The sequence below is a fragment of the Python bivittatus genome, unplaced genomic scaffold (assembly GCF_059951505.1).
Source record: "Python bivittatus isolate LINGU-HERP-01145 unplaced genomic scaffold, Pbiv_v1 ctg000030_np1212, whole genome shotgun sequence".
In the NCBI taxonomy this organism is placed as follows: Eukaryota; Metazoa; Chordata; class Lepidosauria; order Squamata; family Pythonidae; genus Python; species Python bivittatus.
The window spans coordinates 3,031,364-3,049,407 of record NW_028277031.1 but is presented as its reverse complement, the minus strand read 5'-3'; the positions used below and the strand labels follow the sequence as shown (position 1 = coordinate 3,049,407).

General features: G+C 41.7%; 2 protein-coding genes across 2 annotated transcripts in view; both read right to left on the bottom strand.

Moving 5' to 3' along the window:
* LOC148216955 (uncharacterized) overlaps nucleotides 1-18,044 on the bottom strand; it is an 84,683-nt gene that overhangs the window by 42,327 nt on the left and 24,312 nt on the right. The window contains exon 12 of the mRNA XM_088151754.1: nucleotides 17,193-17,284. Coding sequence (XP_088007880.1) covers nucleotides 17,193-17,284 — 92 coding nt within the window. The remainder of the gene's footprint in view (nucleotides 1-17,192; nucleotides 17,285-18,044) is intronic.
* Nucleotides 6,468-11,009, bottom strand: LOC148216956 (uncharacterized). The gene is made up of 5 exons (XM_088153221.1): nucleotides 10,816-11,009; nucleotides 10,524-10,627; nucleotides 8,780-8,898; nucleotides 7,570-7,737; nucleotides 6,468-6,770 (listed from the first exon to the last, which is right to left on the bottom strand). Exons 1-5 carry the CDS (start codon nucleotides 10,998-11,000, stop codon nucleotides 6,468-6,470), a joined length of 879 nt encoding a protein of 292 aa, XP_088009347.1. The 5' UTR covers nucleotides 11,001-11,009.

Genomic DNA, 18,044 nt, shown 5'->3' with positions numbered 1-18,044 from the left:
AAAGACTTAATGAGATGGGACAAGTTACAATTGTTATTGTAAAGTAGAATTTCAGTAATTAAGATGAATGTTTTACCTAGAATGCTTTTTCTTTTTTAGACAGTACCAATATTGACAAATTATGTACCATTTAAACATGGCAAAAAGATATCTCTAACTTTGTATGGCAAGGTAAAAAACCAGAAATAAAATATAAACTTTTACAGGATGCTAAAGAAAGAGGTGGGTTAGTCCTTCCAGATTTAAAGTTACATTTTGATGCTTGCTGTCTGGAATAGAAGAAAGAGTGGGTGACTTTAAAAAAAAAGAGGTTATTGGAGTTAGAAGGACATGATTTAAGATTTGGATGGCATGGATATTTATGGTATGACAAAGTGAATAAAATAAAGCATTTTTATTTAAAAATAATTGATTTAAAATATCAATAAAATATTGATTTTAAGAATCATTTTATTAGGCGTGCCATATTGAGAGTCTGGAACAGATACAAGGTAAGATTGTCTTCAAAAATCCCTTTGTGGTTGTCACCCCAAGAAGCTTTCTATAGAAGAAAAATGACACTTAAACAACCATGGCTGACATATGCAAATCTATTATCATTTTCTGAAGGAGAGCCTAATGTGAAGAAGAGGGAAGAATCAGAATTGGAAGGTCATATTTACCTATGCACCGCTTTTGGAAAGATTTAAATTGGATAAGAAAAGTTATGAATTTACCTTGGAGAAAATGGAGTTTGAATATGCTTTATGTACTAATGATGAACATGTTATTGCTAAAATGTATACATATTTGTTAAAGATGAGTTTGGAAGATGAATATGTTAAGGACTGTATGTTCCAATGGGCAAAAAAATTCAGATATAATGCTGGATCAATGGGAAAATATAAGGTTTGAAGTTTACTCTTAATTATAACTTAAAAGAAAATTTCTATAAAATGATGTACCGTTGGTATCTGACACTGGATAAGCTGTCTAAGATGTATAAAGGAATCTCAAAGGTATGTTGGAAATGCAATCAGTGTTAAAGTGCCTTTTATCATTTATGGTGGACCTGTGAAAAAGCTAAGAAATATTGGGACATGATATGTATTTTGATTCAAAAATTTTTTAAAATGGATATACAATTGAAACCAGAGACCTTTCTTTTAGGTATGATGGACAAACAGATAGAAAGCAAATATGGAAATTGGTTTCTTTATATGATAATGGCAGCAAGACTTTTATATGCGCAAAAATGGAAGAATCTACAAATACCTATAGCTGAAGAATGGATACTGAAATTAATGGAATTGGCGGAGATGGCGAAACTGACTACTTTGATCAAAGAAAGGACATTGTCTACTTTTGTTTCTATTTGGAAACCACTCTTGGACTTTTTACTTGATACACAAAAAAATGAAATTTTGATTTTGGGATTTGATGACTGATTTATTCTATAACTACAGAAATATCTTGTATTATTCTTTTTATATTTTTGCTGATATAGACTTATTTTGTATTTTTTTTTAAATGTTAGCGTAAAGGATAGTTTTTATTATGTGAATTTTTAGATATTGGAATAAGAGGTGAATTTATTTTATACTTATGCCTGTACAAAATAATGTCAGAAGTTACTTTGCTTTTTTTGCATTTTTCTCTCTTTTGCTTTTTTCTTTCTCTTTTTGTATTTTACTTTTTTCTGAAACTCAATAAAAATGTATAAGCAGGAAAAAAATCCCTATCACTAACATGGGGTGTCAGTTGGTACCACAGGCTGCCACAAGATTTTGTGAGTTCTGTTTCACTGTGTGAAATGTGCCTTCAAGTCAGTGTGGACTCCTGGAGACTGCCTGGACAAGTCCCTGCAGTTTTCTTGGCAAGGTTTTTTGGAAGTGGTTTGCCATTGCCTGCTCCCTAGGGCTGACAGAGAGCGACTGGCTTCGTGCCTAAAGCAGGACTAGAACTCATAGTCTCCCGGTTTCTAGCCTTCACCACGACACCGAACTGGCTCACTAGAGGTCTTCAAACAGAGGATGGATGTTTATTTGTCAAAGATGATCCTGTACTGAGCAATGGTTGACTAGAAGATCTCTGAGGTCCCATCCAATTCTGTGATTCTATGATTGTAATAGACTTCTCCTCCTCCTGCAAAGCCACCTAAACCATGGTCAGACCCATGTAACATCAAAGTAAAAGCATTACATCAAATCTATAACGGCAGCAAATTCCACAATGATGCGTTAGGCCGTGTGAAGGGCTTCCTTTTGCCAATCCATCAACTTCAGCGCTCAATATACAAAGAGGGATGTGTGTCAATGAAAGTTTGAGCAGATTGATCTTAAGGGGGAGGGCACTAGGCTGGGGAATGAAAGGTCATACTTACATGGCTCTGTAGACAGAAAAACTGATATCAAGTGGTATCAGCTGCAACAAATTCACATTTATGCTGGGCAAAAGGAATTTTAGTTTATTCAGGAACCAGGAATTGTAGTCTAAAGCTGTGAATTTGTAGAAATAGCGTGCCAGGTTTGTAAAAATGGTACTCAGCACTTCCAGCCGCACCTTAGCATTGCTGAGGCCCAGAATGTTCTTCTGCAAGGAGAGTTTCGGAAAGAAGGAAAGAAAAGAGTGAGGTTGCCAAGCTCTTCTTCACATATACGGAGGCACTCAGCTGGAGGGTACCCTCCATTAGACTGTGAGTAGGGCAGGCAGCGTGCAGTGAACATTCATTTAGTCCATATTTTAAATTAGACAGCACCCTTCTGTAAATTTTGTAACAAAGATCAGGCATTAACACAATTTGCCTGCAAAATATTCATGCAAGAAAACTGTAGGAAAACAAATAATACTTTGCTGTGGAAATGATTTACTGATTTACAAACTGCACAGTGAGACCATGATTTAATGGACTATTCAAGGAGATTTCCATTCTTCACGAATTGCTATTAAATATGAAATTATGTCAGCAATGCAATTTACATTATTTATGTGAAGATGCATTACGCAAATCAGGCAAATTGTATAATTTGTGCCAATTTAAATTTATTTGTTCAGTTTATATCTCCAATCATCAGGCAAATCATTTGTGTAATAATGCCACAATGCATATGATGCAAATTGCTATGTATAAGTTACATTTAAGATAAATTTAATGTTTTATAATGGGGACGGGCAACTACAGACCCCCAAGTTCCTGTGTGTCCCTGCAAGACATCAGCTCAGAAACCCAGCAAGAATAATTTGCTCCTTACCTAACAGCTTGCTGGGGAAGAAATTAAAAAAAAGAGAAAAGGGCCCACTCTTTTGGGAGTAGCCCTCCCCCTTGGTGGCATGCAGCCCCAACAGATGATCCGTGAGAGAATGTGACCCTACCTGCAAAATATTCCCCATATTTTTCTTAGAAATTACCTGTTCAATGACCAAATTGAGCCTTGTCAGGAATTCATCCATTTTGGCAAGAGGGATTTCAGAGCGTTCATCCTTTAGGGTCGAAAGAACATGCATCATCATGGTCACATTGACCAATGTGTTCGATGTTGCAACAAAGTCGATCAGCTGGTGAACATTCAGGAGGCGTAAGAGAGGAAACTAGAAAATAGAGATGATTCCTGGTCACTAGTCAGCTCTTTCTTTGATTTGAAAATAAAAAGGAGGGTACTACAGGGAAACTGCTTTGTTGAGTTTTCCCTAGTTGTTGAGTTAGCTTGGGTGCCAGCTCCGTATCTTCTGTTCATGGTAATCTTTTGATTTATGCCTTTGTTTCAACACAATTTCTTGTACTGATCTTGAGGAATGTGCAGGCTTCAAAAATTATTAAGAATTTATTTTAAAATTTATTTGTGCAATTTAGAGGCCACCCAATTCCATAAGACTCTAGGTGTTAAAAGCTGAAAGCAGTAAAAGCATAGACCATTTGCATCCAGAAGAGGAAACAAGTAAGTCCAATAACATTCTACAGGTCTCAATGTCCACCCTAACCCAAGGGCTGAAGGAACAGCCAGGAATTCAGCATGTTTTTGCTTACAGTGCCATGAAGGGCTTTATAGGTGACAACCAACACACTTAATTGCACATGGAAGCACACTGGCAACCAGAGCTGCTTGGAAAACAGTGGTATCAATTGCTTTGGACCTCACGGAAGTACAGCACCTGTTTGCTATTCACTCAAGCTGTGTTTCAAGGGCATGGATTTCTTAAAGCAGCTGTAGAGACACATGAAAAAAAGTTGACCTTCTCTAAGGTTGTTTGCATAAGGTTCAAAGTAGGTATTTCAAATCAATTTGAAAATACATGCATACCTTCTGCCCCCACAAGTATTTATTGTTTGAATTAGTTGCTAAGCAATAGATCAAACTCACAGGTTCAAATTTCTCATGGGTGGATTTTACTTCTCTTAAGGTGGCATCATGGAAGAACAAGCCCCAAGCCTGCTGGATCCATTCACCACTAGGCTCCATGCGATAGGCTGAATAAGGAGCAAGAAGACTCATGAAATACTGAATTTATCCAATGCCAACATTATGTCTTACATTGCAATCCCCCACACTGAGGAGAGCGTGACCCTCCCCTTCAACCAACTCAAGGCATAGCTACTCTTCTATTTACAACTACCCCTCATTCTCATCCCCACCAAATGGACATTGTTTTTTTAATTGGGGGGGCTGAGAAGTCTCTCTCAGAAATCAATTATGTGCTGTCAAGTCTGTGTTGACTCTTAGCAGCCACATATGTAGACCTTCTCCAGAATGATCTGTCCCCAAACTGGCCTTTCAGATTTCACAATGATGCACCCATCCCACCCTAAAATGGCTTGACTATGCTTAGGTTCATAGAAATAGCTCTTTGGGGCAGCAGAATAGTATGTGTGACAAATCCGAAGTGATTCCCTCTTTCCTAGAGCAGCACATTTCTTGTGTGAATTTTAGGTGTCTATCTCTCTCTTCCTGTGTCCACCTCACCTGCATCCCTCTGAGAAGGACATTGAAGCACACCTCATGCTATGACACATAGCAGTGACCACCTCACAAGTGGCTGCCATTAGGGAATGAGTAATGGAACAGCTATGATTGGAGATCACTCCAGGGGAGACATCTCTTAAATAGGATTGGTTACTTCAGATTACCTTTAAATTCCTTGAGATACTGAATAATCCAGAGCACCACAGCTCTCTTTGAGGTTTCTGACATTTGGTCATGTGCTTCACTAAGCCTTGAGACACTAAAATGACACAAGTAACAACAAAAAGTGTCTCAACAGTTCATAGTCACGGAGATTTCTGCATGCAAGAGCTCCCAGGGGATGTCACACAGGTTGCACTCCTCTTCACTTGGACTACAGGGTGGGCTCTTCCCAACTTTCTTCTCTATCCTAGGAGAACCACTTTGATGCAGAACCATTAGATATCTAAACCTACTTATGGGCCAGAACCCACAGATAGCACAACCTCCAACCAAAGACATGGGAAGAAATGAAGAACTGCATCCCAAAATGGATGTTGGGCAAACTCAAAGGGGCTGAATCTGAAAAAATGGAAGAACCGCTGAAGGTCCTACCCCCTCAAGTAGTACTGGGAAGAGGGGCAGAAAGCAGGCCTTTCTGGCAGTAGCCCTGCACTTTGGATCCTCTTCCCCTTACGCAAAACATAGGAGAGCAGTTTTGTGCAGTGGTTAAGGCACCAGGCTAGAAACCAGGAGATCATGAGTTCTAGTCCTGCCTTGGACATGAACCCAGCTGGGTGACCTTGGGCCAGTCACTCTCTCTCAGCCCTGTGAAGGAGGCAATGGCCAACCACTTCAGAAAACATTGCCAGGAAAACTGCAGGGACTTGTCCAGGCAGTCACCAGGAGTCAAAAACTAACTTGAAGGCACACACATAAAAGGTAAAGGTGACCCTACTCCCCTTAAATTTTGTAAGGTTTTGAAGGTCATACCATTTAAGGGTGCCTTTGATTTTGGCTGACTGGGAAACTGTCTTTGTTATTTTGTTATTATTTTACCATATTGTTCGTGATCGTATTTGATGTTTCTTGCTTTGTTGTACATCACCCAGAGTCAGTATAATTGGAGCAGCTTACAAATACACAAATAAGCCTAATGCAACTGGTAGTTCTAATGTTCTAGATTACAAGTCCCAAAGTATTTTATCTCCAGCCTTATTGGCTGAGGCTCTGATAGTTAAGGTCTACAACATCTGGAGGATACTAAAGTACCTGTCTCTGGTCTAATAGTCTCCATTGCAGTAGCCAGACTGGTCTTAGAAAATAAACAAGGAGTCCAATGCTTTGTCTGTAAAGGAGCTCTAACCCTAACCCTAACACTTGGCCAGAAGAAAAAAAGAGAAGGCAAGTCAGGGGGTGACAACGAGCATCTGAGGGCTGAGAAAGATGGTAAAGAGCAACCTCACCAATTTGCTTTCTGCGATTGCCCAGACCCACTGTTCTGGCCATTTTGTAAATGAGCATCTTCTTTAAGGGGTTCCTTAGAGCCTCTCAACTCTCACAACATACTTTCAAAATGTGAAGGGTGCCCACTGGCCCAGAAAGGCTAGAGACTCCTGCTATAAGGGCAAATGTATGGAAGACGTACATAACCATGAAGGATTCATAGTCCCGTGGGATGATGTGAGCAAGAGTTGTGGTGTTGAATGCATAAGCAAGGAAGCGCAGCTCTTGCTGGAATGTGATGTTCCAGTCAACTGCAGTGTAGACCTCCAAGTGCGAAGATGCGAGTTCCAGGAAATTTGTCAAGAGCAACTGGGCCACTTCCAGGTTTGGAAGGACAACCACCTTGCGCTGCACAAGGAGTAAAGGAAAGTCCAAGAAGTCACCCAATTGAAAAGAATAGCCATAGAATCATACGGCAGGTTTATATGCATTCAAGAGATCCATAACTATATCTAGAAAACCCTGGGTGTGGGAAACAAGTTTTAGCCTTGCATTTCCCTTGACATGCTAATTAAGGTTGCGTGAAGATGATTTTTTTTTGTATGAGAAAATTCAAGTATAAATTCTTCCTCCCCTACAGTTTAAAGTGGTTCATGACCACTTGTCCAGGTACCTGCCCTGCATGTTTACAATCCCAGGACTGATTCTTGGGAGATTGCTTTTGTGGTTTTTTTTAATGTACAAAGTGGTGAAAGGGTCTCTTCAGAGTTTAAGAACGTTTTAAAAGCATATTTACAAAAGTGCTGAGTTGTTTGCAAAGAGTCTTCCCCCACTCACCTTTGGCACTTTCTGGAATGAGCATGCAATAAACAATGTGGCAACCACTTTATACATTTCTTAAAAGAAATTGAAATTTCCATCTGCCCACATTAGCCAAACAAACACTTCAATTTTTAAAAAGCTCCTTGAGGAAAAAATGCCAAACCACAAAACTGTTCCACCGAGGAGAAGAGAACAAAGCAGAATTTTAACAACATACAGATCTCTATTACAGATTTTGACTAACTTGTTTCAAGAAACCAGGTTACTGGTAAGTCACTAATGGGATCCTCAAGGCAAATAGTGCTGAAAGTTTGGAACAACCACCTCAGTAGCCATTTTTCCCCCCATAAAAATGGACTGGAGGGGTGGGGGAAGAGAGAAGTACCTTAATAGCAGCCTGGGTGAATTGTTTGAGAATCATCTGGACATTACTGAAGCTGCTTCCTTGGAAGAAGATCAGAAGGCGCTTTGCCAAAGAGAGGCTGGTCAAAGTGTCAGAATGGACTATCATGTCCCCAATTTGTTCCGGAGTTAATAGATCCAAAACTGTGTACTGTTGGGGAAAATATATGAATATTTATATATCTGAGATGATAGATGATAGATGGATATAGACAGATAAGAAAGAGATAGATGATAGACAGATAGATAAGATAGAGTTAGAGATAGACAAATGAAGATAGATAGATAGATAGATAGATAGATAGATAGATAGATAGATAGATAGATAGATGAGCAAAAACTGTAAGCAAATATAAATAAACTTGCCCACTCTTACAAATATTCTTCTGCTTCAATATTGGTTTATAAGTCACATTGCTACTCTGTCTAGTAGGTTAGCTACCCTAGTAGATGTGGCCAGTAACAACTCATCTTCTCCAAGCTCTTCACAAGCAACTCCCAGAATTCCCAGCCAGCTGGCCCAACACAGAAACCGTCAGATTAGAGAAATATCGCACTCATTCTGCTTGTGCCTTGGTCACTTTTCCTTCTCACTCAGCATGGGAGGACAAGAGCCCACTGAAGATGACAGAGAGATTACTGTAATTCAGGGTTCCTCAACCTTGGCAACTTTAAGACGGGTGGACTTCAACTTCCAGAACTTTAAGACGGGTGGACTTCAACTTCCAGAACTTTAAGACGGGTGGACTTCAACTTCCAGAATTCCCCAGCCAGCAAGGCTGGCTGGGGAATTCTGGGAGTTGAAGTCCACCCGTCTTAAAGTTGCCAAGGTTGAGGAACCCTGCTGTAACCGATTGACTGATTGAGAAAAAAAAGGCCCCAGCCTACTTTTTCCAGCTGATGCAGTACAGTATTGGTTTTTAAGTAGAAGAGTACTGATTTTCCACCTCTAGTTTTTAATGCCCAAGCACCCTTCTGAAAGAACAAATCTCGCATCTCACACATTTTCTTCCCTTCAGTTCTTCACTAGGAGACAGACAGCCTTGCCCTAGCCAGTAGCAACCATATTTTTCTTCTTACTCCATATCTGGAGAAACGGAGCATTAGCTCAGCACCGCTAGGCCAAAGACCTCTTCTGTCTTCTATAGGCCCAGAGGGGCAGGCTCAGGTCCAAACCTCCATAAATGACTTACTGCATCAAAGGTCTGGCGGAAGTAGGAAACCAACTGCAAGTATGGGACGTTCACAGAGAATCTCCTAAAGAACGTGAGGAGCCAATTCCTGGTTGTGGCTTGGCCAGAACAGACGGGACCTACAAGAAGGATGCAGAAGTAAAAGCTATGAGCCCAATCCGTTATGGAGGACTATGCCTCTCCTCCCTAATGAAATTTTACTTTCATACAAATTATTTATTATAATTACATCTTCAGACATAATTGGCTATGTGTACGTAAGTTCTTTTCTTTTTCTGCACTAATAATGCCTGTGCGTCTTGCTTCCTGCTCCATCTTAACTACCTGTCCTGTTCCTGACAGCCTGATCCTTTCCCTCCCCCCCCACTCCCCACTTCGCAGAATGAAAGGGGTGCCTTCGCGCCAGAGGTCTGCTTAGCCCCCTAAGCGGCCGGGACCGGGCTAAGCAGATTGCCGGTGCGAAGGCATCCCTTTCAAGGTGTATTCCTCATTGCGCACTTGCTCACTCTCTTGCGCACTTGCTCATTCGTCCCCAATGAATGTAAATACATTCATTTCCCCCCTGCTAATATCCTAGAATCAAAGTGAGGATTCCAAAGGGCGGGGGGTAGGGAGAAGGGCTGTAAGATTTACCCCTTTCTCCCAGCTTCCTCATGAGTTGGGTTCTGGTATTATCAGCCCTTCGAGGGAGGCCAGGTCGAGAAAAGACGCCACCAGGAATTCCAGGTGTGCTGTCTCATTGTTGCGGGGTCTATGATCAGGAACTGGAAGCCCCAACCTGTCCTGTGCCTGACGGCCTGATCCGTATGTTTGTATTTTTTTTCCTCCCCCCCCCCCCCGCAGAACTCCCCCCTTGCAGAGGGAGAGATCGCTTAGACGAGGCGTCTCTTCCAAAGCCGCGTCTCTTCGCAGCGCAGCGCAGCGCAGCGCAGCGCAGCGCAGCGCAGCGCAGCGCAGCGCAGCGCAGCGCTCCCCTTGCAGGTGCCAGCCGCGGGTTACCGAGCGCAGCTCTGCGGACTCAATCAGTTGATCAGCCCCTGGGCGGCTCGCGCTGCTCCCCGAAGCTGGCCAGACCCCGCTCCGCTTCGCCCCGGAGCCCTCCTGCTGCCCCCCGGGCGGCCGGGGGGCTAAGCGGGCCGCCGGCGCGGAGGCGTCCCGCGCAAGGAGCGTCCCCGCTGGGCGCCTGCTCGGCTCTCGGCATCGCTGCCTCTCCGGCGCTGCTTCCCTCGCCGGTTATCCCGGGGCCGAGGGGAGGGTCCCAAAGGGCGAGGGTGGGGTGGGGTGGGGGCTATCCGATTTACCCCCTTTCCCAGCCCCCTCGGGAGTCGAGGTCCGGGGCCCTTCCCCGCCCTCCGGGCTCACCCGGGTGCTGGGGGTCTACCCTTCTGACGCTGTAAGTATGTTCAGGGGCCATTTCTTAATAAGCCCTTTTCAGGATTTATCTCCCTTAGCGCTCTCCTTCTTTGGCATCTGCCCTGCAAATTCTAAATGAAGCCTTGACACGCAGATTAACAGCAACCCTTCCCCAAGCCAAAATTTTGCAGTGCAATGCCTGAAGATTTCAGGATCTCTACCAGACCCCCAAGATGTGCTTTGCTTTCACATACAGTGAAATAAAATGTGTCTAAATCTCACACGTTTATGGGATTTTGGTGAGGTGTCCGTCCATACAATAGCACGAACAGCCACCTTTGTTAATCAGGGTTCTAATTCTTCTAGGTCTCTCTGTATTTAAATTAGTTACCAGTGGTTTGAGACTTTTGGGTGAGGAAGGACACAATGAAGTTTAAAACATCTGTCTTCCTTTCCTGTGGAATTTCAGAAAAGCCACTGCTGATCCCAGCAATCCTGGAAGATGGAAATTACAGTTGTCACGTTCAGTCTACACACACATAGCAATTCAATCCTATAAACCGTTGAATCCAGAGGTTTAGCTAAAGCACAAGATAGTTCTTGCATTATTCTTATTTTTTTTAGGGAATAGAAATAGGGATGTAAGCCTGTCCCCCAACACCTAGCAACCAGCGAAGACTCACACAGATTTGTAGGCCTCGCAGGAAATATGGATGGGTATTTGTTGAAGAACAGCAGCTGTGACACTTGGCAGCACCATCACCAGCCTCTTCTCAAACCAAAGCTGATAGTCAAGATCCGTGAAAGTTGGAAATTCCATATGCAATCTGTCGATCGTCTTGGTGAGCAGGAATGCTTTCACCTCCATTGAAACGTTGAGAATGCTGACAAATGTGGGCTAAAAGAGGGATGAAAACCCATTTTGACTTTGAGTGAGATGGCTTGTAGAAAAGGAAGAAATAACAATGAAGGTCCTACTTCTGCCTTTGAATTGGGTTGCTTGTTTGGATAAGGGGAAAAGCTTTTCTTTGTCACTACATCAAGTCTTGAGAGATCTCAGAAATTTGACCCAACATCTGAAGAGCATCTTCACTTAACTTCTCAACTGGAGCAATCAAATCACAGGATAAGAAATCTATTATTATTATTCACCACCACCACCACCACTGCCACACCATCTCTTATTTATTCTCCAGCATGCTTTGCTGATCCTCTTAGTTATCTTTGTCCTTCTGTAGTAATGCCTGGAAGATGAACACCAGGACCAGAGTAATTATATATTTTTTAAAAAGTTGGAGTGCTAAGATAAAAAGTGGAATGGTGTATAAGTGTATGAAATTGTTAAAAAAAAAATTCAAGAAAGCAAGCAGAGGACTGTTGCTTCTGGAATCTGGTTGTTTTAATGGATGTAAAGTTTAGCCAGAAACTTCTGTTGGATTTGTAGCTTCTATTGTGTGTGTTTACAGTAAATTTAATATTTTGCTCTGGTATTTATTTTCTATGTGCAAAGTAAGTGCATTTTATGTAGCTTAGAAACTCTTTACAGGAGAGTTGCAGAGCTGCCTCTAAACCAGGAGCAGACAAACATCATCTTGTGGTCTGCCCAGAGCTTCCCCCCCCCCTTATTTTTCTTTATATTTTTCTATGGTAGATCCTTTGAAGTCACGATCTATTATTTATAGTTCTATATTTTCATATCCTTTGACAATGAATATTCTGCACTTAAAGCTGCAAAGGGCTTTTTCCATTTTCTTTTTTCCTTTTTCTCCCCAAATAAAAGTGTGATTACATTTCTCTCTTGTGAAATTGGTCTACCTTCTAAAGGGAAGGGGGACAAAGGGTTGATTCCCCTAGCCACAAGCCACAGCTTTACAGGACCAGGAGGTGGTGTTTCTGTGAAGGAATGGTTGGATGAAGGCCATGCTCGGTGAGATAAGCATTCCCATGCTCCTGTTGGGGGCTAAGAGAATGCTTATCTCCCCGAGCATGGCCTTCATCCAACCATTCCTTCACAGTTTCATTTGTAATAATGGCATTTGTAGGGGGAAAATATCAGCTGAGATATTGTATGATGGCAGTAATAACTACCAAGCTGTTACATCATGGCAGGAGGTGGAATTAGGATGTATAGGACTAGAGGGCTTCTTGAAGAGGAGGTTTGAGACCTTCAGTGGTTTGGGACCTGCAAACTGGGAGAGCCAGTTTGGTGTAGTGGTTACAGAATCAGGCTGGAAACCAGGATACCATGAGTTCTGGTCGCGCCTTAGGCACAAAACCAGCTGGGAGACCTTGGGCCAGTCACTTTCTCTCAGCCCTAGGAAGCAGCCAACAGCAAACTGCTTCTGAAATCTTGCCAAGAAAACTGCAGTGACTTGTCCAGACAATCGCCAGGAGTCAACAGTGACTTGAAGGCACAAAAATACAAGATTTCTTGGAGAGGAGGTTGGAGACCTTCAATCTTTTAGCTCAATCCTGCTACTACAGAGAGTTTTTTTTCCCTCCACCTAACTGCATATTCAAGATTTTTTACCTACAGTCTTTCATCTCACACATTCCAAAATTCTATAGGATCAGATGTAATTCTTTCTGGTTTTGTTTGTTTTTGAGGATGTTCTGAAGGTTTTGAAGGCCACCAGCACTGCGTTCTAGTGTTTATTGCTTATTCGTTCCATCTCCCACCCTATGATGAGCTTTCTCTGAGTCATAAGGGAATTGCAAATTCTCAGTCAGAGAATGCTATCATTTTCCGTGATTATGACGAGATGGTTCAGCCAAGTAAACTGGACAGAGTAGAATTTCCTGAAAGTGTAATGCACATACAGACATCAAAGGTTCTGCTGCACAGGTCCTATTTGGCACTTTAGAAAAAAATGTATTGAAAACTAGACCACCAATGACTTCACTATTATTTGCAACTGCCATTGTGCAGGTTACCATGTTTTGTCACGTATCTGCTGTTACATCCTTGAAAAATTGAGAACCGCACTGCTTCTCAGCTCAGGAAGCTGTTAATGTAGGCACCCACTATAATTAAGCTACTGTAGAAGCTGTTAATTCAAATAGTAGTTTAAGATGGGCTTTTTTCCACAACGTGGAAGATCTTACCTGAAACAAAGACCTGGGCCTTCTGTGTCTCGACTTCCGAGACTTTGTGTGTCTTCGATTAGCCTGACAAAAGTATCATTGTACTTATTGAAAAGGGTTGGAAAGGTGAAGAATGGACAAGGATATTGTCTAGTTGGGGTACAGAACATCAGAAGAGGTTAAAATCTTGGAAACAGGCTCGTTTCCTCTTTGCCTGCCCACCCACCTCTTTCCACATATGGAGTGAAAAAAGCTGTGTAGGTCTGCTGAATTGCTTCCAATTGCTTTGAATATATGTGGTTTGCATCTTTCATTCACAGAGAAACTCTATTTCTGAGTACTAGAATTTAGGGACACCTGTTGTCAAGAGGGATAAAATGCCTACCCTAAGGAATGTACATGGCCACATTTGATGATGATAATTAGGGTTAGGGTTAGATTAAAAAGAAGCAAAAAAGGGTGAATTATAGCCATGAAGGCAATCTGTCCAAATTACTGCTAATTAGTGCAGAATCTTCCTATCCAGATGACTTGTGTTTTGGAAGCTAGGGATTAAAAGAGTTGGACCATGAGCTTTCTTGCAACACCTACGTAAGAAAACAGGGAAACAGCCTTACCAATATGGATGTTCTTTTTTCTTCAACCTGGGGAATAGTGGATGTCTGTGAGCAAGTGGTATACGTGGCTGCTTTCCAAACTTTAGTAGAGAAAGTCCTCTGGCTTTTGAAAATTACAAAATCCTATGTTGCTTAGAGAAGATTCATGACTAGTAAATTTCCCTGAAATCAATGCTGTAATACCATGATTGATCGTATCGGGAGTCTAGATAGGTGCACACTGAAACTTGTCTATGATTGCAGCGTCACCGTAAGTCCAGTCCCCCAAATGATTGAGCAATATTCCTTTGAGCATGAGGATCTATCAGGGCAGAAGGATGCTGCCATGATTTGCAACAGATATTGTCAGTTAGCCAACTTTGGGTCATTAAAATCATACAGACACTGAAAAGGGATTAGGTTGCCAACCCATTCCGAGTGGGAATCAGAAAGTATGGAAGCCATTGATTTAAAACAGTTTTTAAAACATGCATCAATTATTCCAACAAATTAAGCTGTTTCCTGAAGGAAGCTGTACCTTTTCAAAGGCAATGTTGAATTCATCCCAATATGCTGCTAAGGCATCAAGGCTTGGGAGATGACCCAGTCTTTGAAAGACCATCACCACCTTGTCAATGGAGCCCAGCACTTCTTCTGTCACTGTCAGCTGAGCGAGTTGAACAACTGAGAGTTCCTTCAGGTAGGCTATCTAAAACAGAGAAACAATGGACAAAGTGAGTGGGAAGTTTTCCCAACTGCTTTCTACCGTACCTAGTGAATCGGCACTATGTCATACTTGGATCAAAAAGAACTGGGTTCAGATGCCCTGGAGTTCACTGAATAACCTACATTTGCTGGACCAAGACATTTTTGCAGGTGGAGTCAAAAAGCAAGATGGCTTTATGTGTGGTCCCCACTCAGAGACTACACAGCCGGCACTTGATCCTAGCAATTGGGGCAACTTCCCACCACATTAGGTTTTAGGAGATCCAGGACAACTTATGTGCCATACGAGGCCCTACACTTCAGGAGAAGGGAATGGTAGGAGGTCAAGACACTGGACTAAATATGCTTTGGGTTTGATCCCGTCCAACAGGGTTCCTCTTATGTAGTAAGAATAACCTTACTGAAGATGTTACTTGGAATCACTGATGTTCTCCAGATTTTTTGAACTATACTTCCATCAACTCAGTCATTGTGGTGAATGGCACGGACTTGTGAGAGCTGTATTTCAGGATAAAAATACTGCATCCTATTGCAATAATAGCAAGGGGACTGTGCCCTCTTCTGTTGGAAATGAAGACAATAGGCTGGCTTGGGAGGCACATAGAAGCCCCATGGCCTACCCAGCCCTGTTCCCTAAACCTCCCACCATCCAGCTCCTGTTGATGCCTGCTCTGCAATATAGCATTAATTCATCAATTTGCATCCCATGTGCTAGATGATGGCTGCTAGTATGTAGCCAAACTGGTTGCCCCCCTCCCCTGCTCACTCAGCCAGAAGTCTTTCTCAAGGAAGCTCCATGCAAGGGCTAAGAAGATGGGGATTATGCAAGATAGATACACAAGATAGCAATAAGGAAGAAGATCTCCCCTTGCGGATACTGACTGAGGAGCTGATGCCAATACCCGGACAGTCAGTGCTCCTGAGGCAGCTGCCTCACTTTGCCAAATGGTAGTACCTCCCTAGGCAGGGGATCTTCTACCTAGCTGCCTCCATTGGGCCACTTCGGTTTTGGCCTCCAGCAACATTCGGTCAAAGGCATAATCCAATCCTTTCACGCTACAAGAAATTAAAGTAGTAGCACTGGAACTCCTCCTTCTTTTCTTTCTAACCAGCGAACATATGCAGCACTAACTTCTCTTGCTTCGGAGGCTTGTAGCTGGGATGAATCTCTTAAAATACTCTCACCCTGAGCAAGAACCAAATCCTTTCTTGGAGACAAGAATGTATCTTTCCCATAGTCATTTATTTACACCACTCTTCTCTAACCTGATTTTTGACAGACATTTGGAAGTATAATTCCCAGCTATCTTGGCTAGAGGAATAAAAGTTTGTGAGGAATAAAATGGGATACCATTACCAGTGCAGCATTGAGGAAGAACTTTCTTCTGGGTTTGCATGCAAGAACTATATGCAGGTTCTAGACCATAAATGACTGGACATTGACATAGGAAAAGCATGAGCCTTGGGTATGCACTTTCGCACACAGAAGTTATTAATAGAAGGCTGAGTTCACACAACATGCTAAATCTATGTTCCTGCAGCACAACTGCTGAGTTTACCTTTACAGCACATGCTTTTGGACACATCCATGCAACTTAGTATGATTCTGTTGGTTATTTTATTTGTCTGTTTGCTTTGGACACTGGTATTCCCATCCCATCAAAGATCAAAATAAAGAGATTCTGATTCTTGCATTCTCCTTATGTGCTCTGCCAAACAAATAACGCAATGACACACTGAACCACAAAGGCTACAACTCCATTCTAGCCTGCTGTGCAAACCCAGACCTTGTGAATATAGTTTCTGCGCTCATTAGGAAAAAATGGATCTGAGCTTTAGTCTGGATAGCAAAAGTGTCATAGCTGATGTTATTACCCCACTGAAGTTGGGATCTATCTCCATCAAGTCTGTGAGGTTAATGATGGATTTGAATCTCTGGAAACTGAGGGATAACCAGTCTTCTGTTGTATGGCAGTCTGAAATTAAACGAAGGTAGCAACAGACTTCAAAAAGTTGAAAAGAACTGTATCTACATCCATGCACATAAATACACACACACATACACAGACTAAGACACTTCCCAAGCAGTTAAAGTCCCAAATTGTGCTCTTCTGCTCCACAATAATATATATACTAATGTATAATAAGTGGTATATTTTTTTGGAAATGGAACAATTGCAATCTACATCTGTTGGTCTATGCCAATTTCTCCCATGCTGACTCATAAATCTGTTTGGTTCATTTCCACATCGTTCTATATTTTCTTTTTAAAAAACCAGCATAAACATGGACATTTAATAGTAACAATTAATAGATAATAACATCTAACATTTCTAGACTTTTCTCAGAACATGAACTCTTGGATTATTTTCTCTGTGTATATTGCATGTTAAATTTGTCTCAAAATACATTGCACATCAATTTTATGTGTGTGAATAAAGGGCCACTGCAAAATTGGAAGGCTGAATTACCTGCTCCCCCCCTCACACCCCCACGCCCCCATCTTGGGCTACAGCTTTCCCTGTAACACTGCAAAGGAATATTTCAACCAGAATTGAAAAACCCTTTCCTTAATAACTGCTGAGGTTGTTCCTATAGTCAAGAGAGCCTCTACATTGCTCATGAATTAACACAACCAGAACAGAACAGCTCACCTATTTTCTGAAGAGTTTTTGTGATCCATTGGGCCACTTCAGTTTTGGTCTCCAGCGACATTCGGTCAAAGGCATAATCCAGTCCTTTCACGCTACAAGAAATCAAAGTAGTAAGACTGGAATTCCTCCTTCTTTTCCTTCTAACCAGTGAACATACGCAGCACTAACTTCTCTTGCTTCAGAGGCTTGTAGCTGGGATGAATCTCTTAAAATACTCTCACACTGAGCAAGAACCAAATCCTTTCTTGGAGACAAGAATGTATCTTTCCCATAATCATTTGTTTGCACCACTCTTCTCTAACCTGATTTTTGACAGGCATTTGGAAGTATAATTCCCAACTACATTGGCTGGAGTTAAATCTGGAAAGTACCATCTTGGGGAAAACGCATGAAAATTAATTTCTGTGTTAAGAACATAAATTCTAGGGATGTGAGAATAGGATCTGATCCAATTTCAATTCTGAACATCAGATCAATTCATTGATAGTATTCCAATTCACTTTGGAAAATGAAATTGTTAAACTGGGTTGATCTGATTCAATTTTCTGATTTTATTTTTTTTTTTTTTAATCCATGTGTAGGATATCTTTTTATTGTCTGAACTGAATTGGTTCAGTTTGATTTGAGGAACTGAAACAAGGTTTCCATTTGATTCAATGAATGTATTTGATGAAATGTATAATCAAATTATTCATCAAATCAATTCAGAGTGGCAAAGCTCTGCACAGCTCCAATAAAGACTAATTTCTAGGAGCAAGAAATACTTGTTTAAAGATTTCTTTTCCCACTCCCACTGTGCCAGCCCAAAAGAATTTCAGCTGTAAAATATGCAATAGTAAAGATGTTCCTAAT

What these genes read in the sequence shown, in the direction of transcription:
- LOC148216956 (XM_088153221.1), bottom strand. Translation starts at nt 11,000, where the DNA reads ATGGAGGTGAAAGCATTCCTGCTCACCAAGACGATCGACAGATTGCAT. An exon ending in TGCGAGGCCTACAAATCTGT is followed by an intron (nt 10,628 to 10,815) that starts GTGAGTCTTCGC and finishes TCCATCTTCCAG; the next exon opens with GATTGCTGGGATCAGCAGTG. An exon ending in CCAAAAGTCTCAAACCACTG is followed by an intron (nt 8,899 to 10,523) that starts GTAACTAATTTA and finishes TCCTTCTTGTAG; the next exon opens with GTCCCGTCTGTTCTGGCCAA.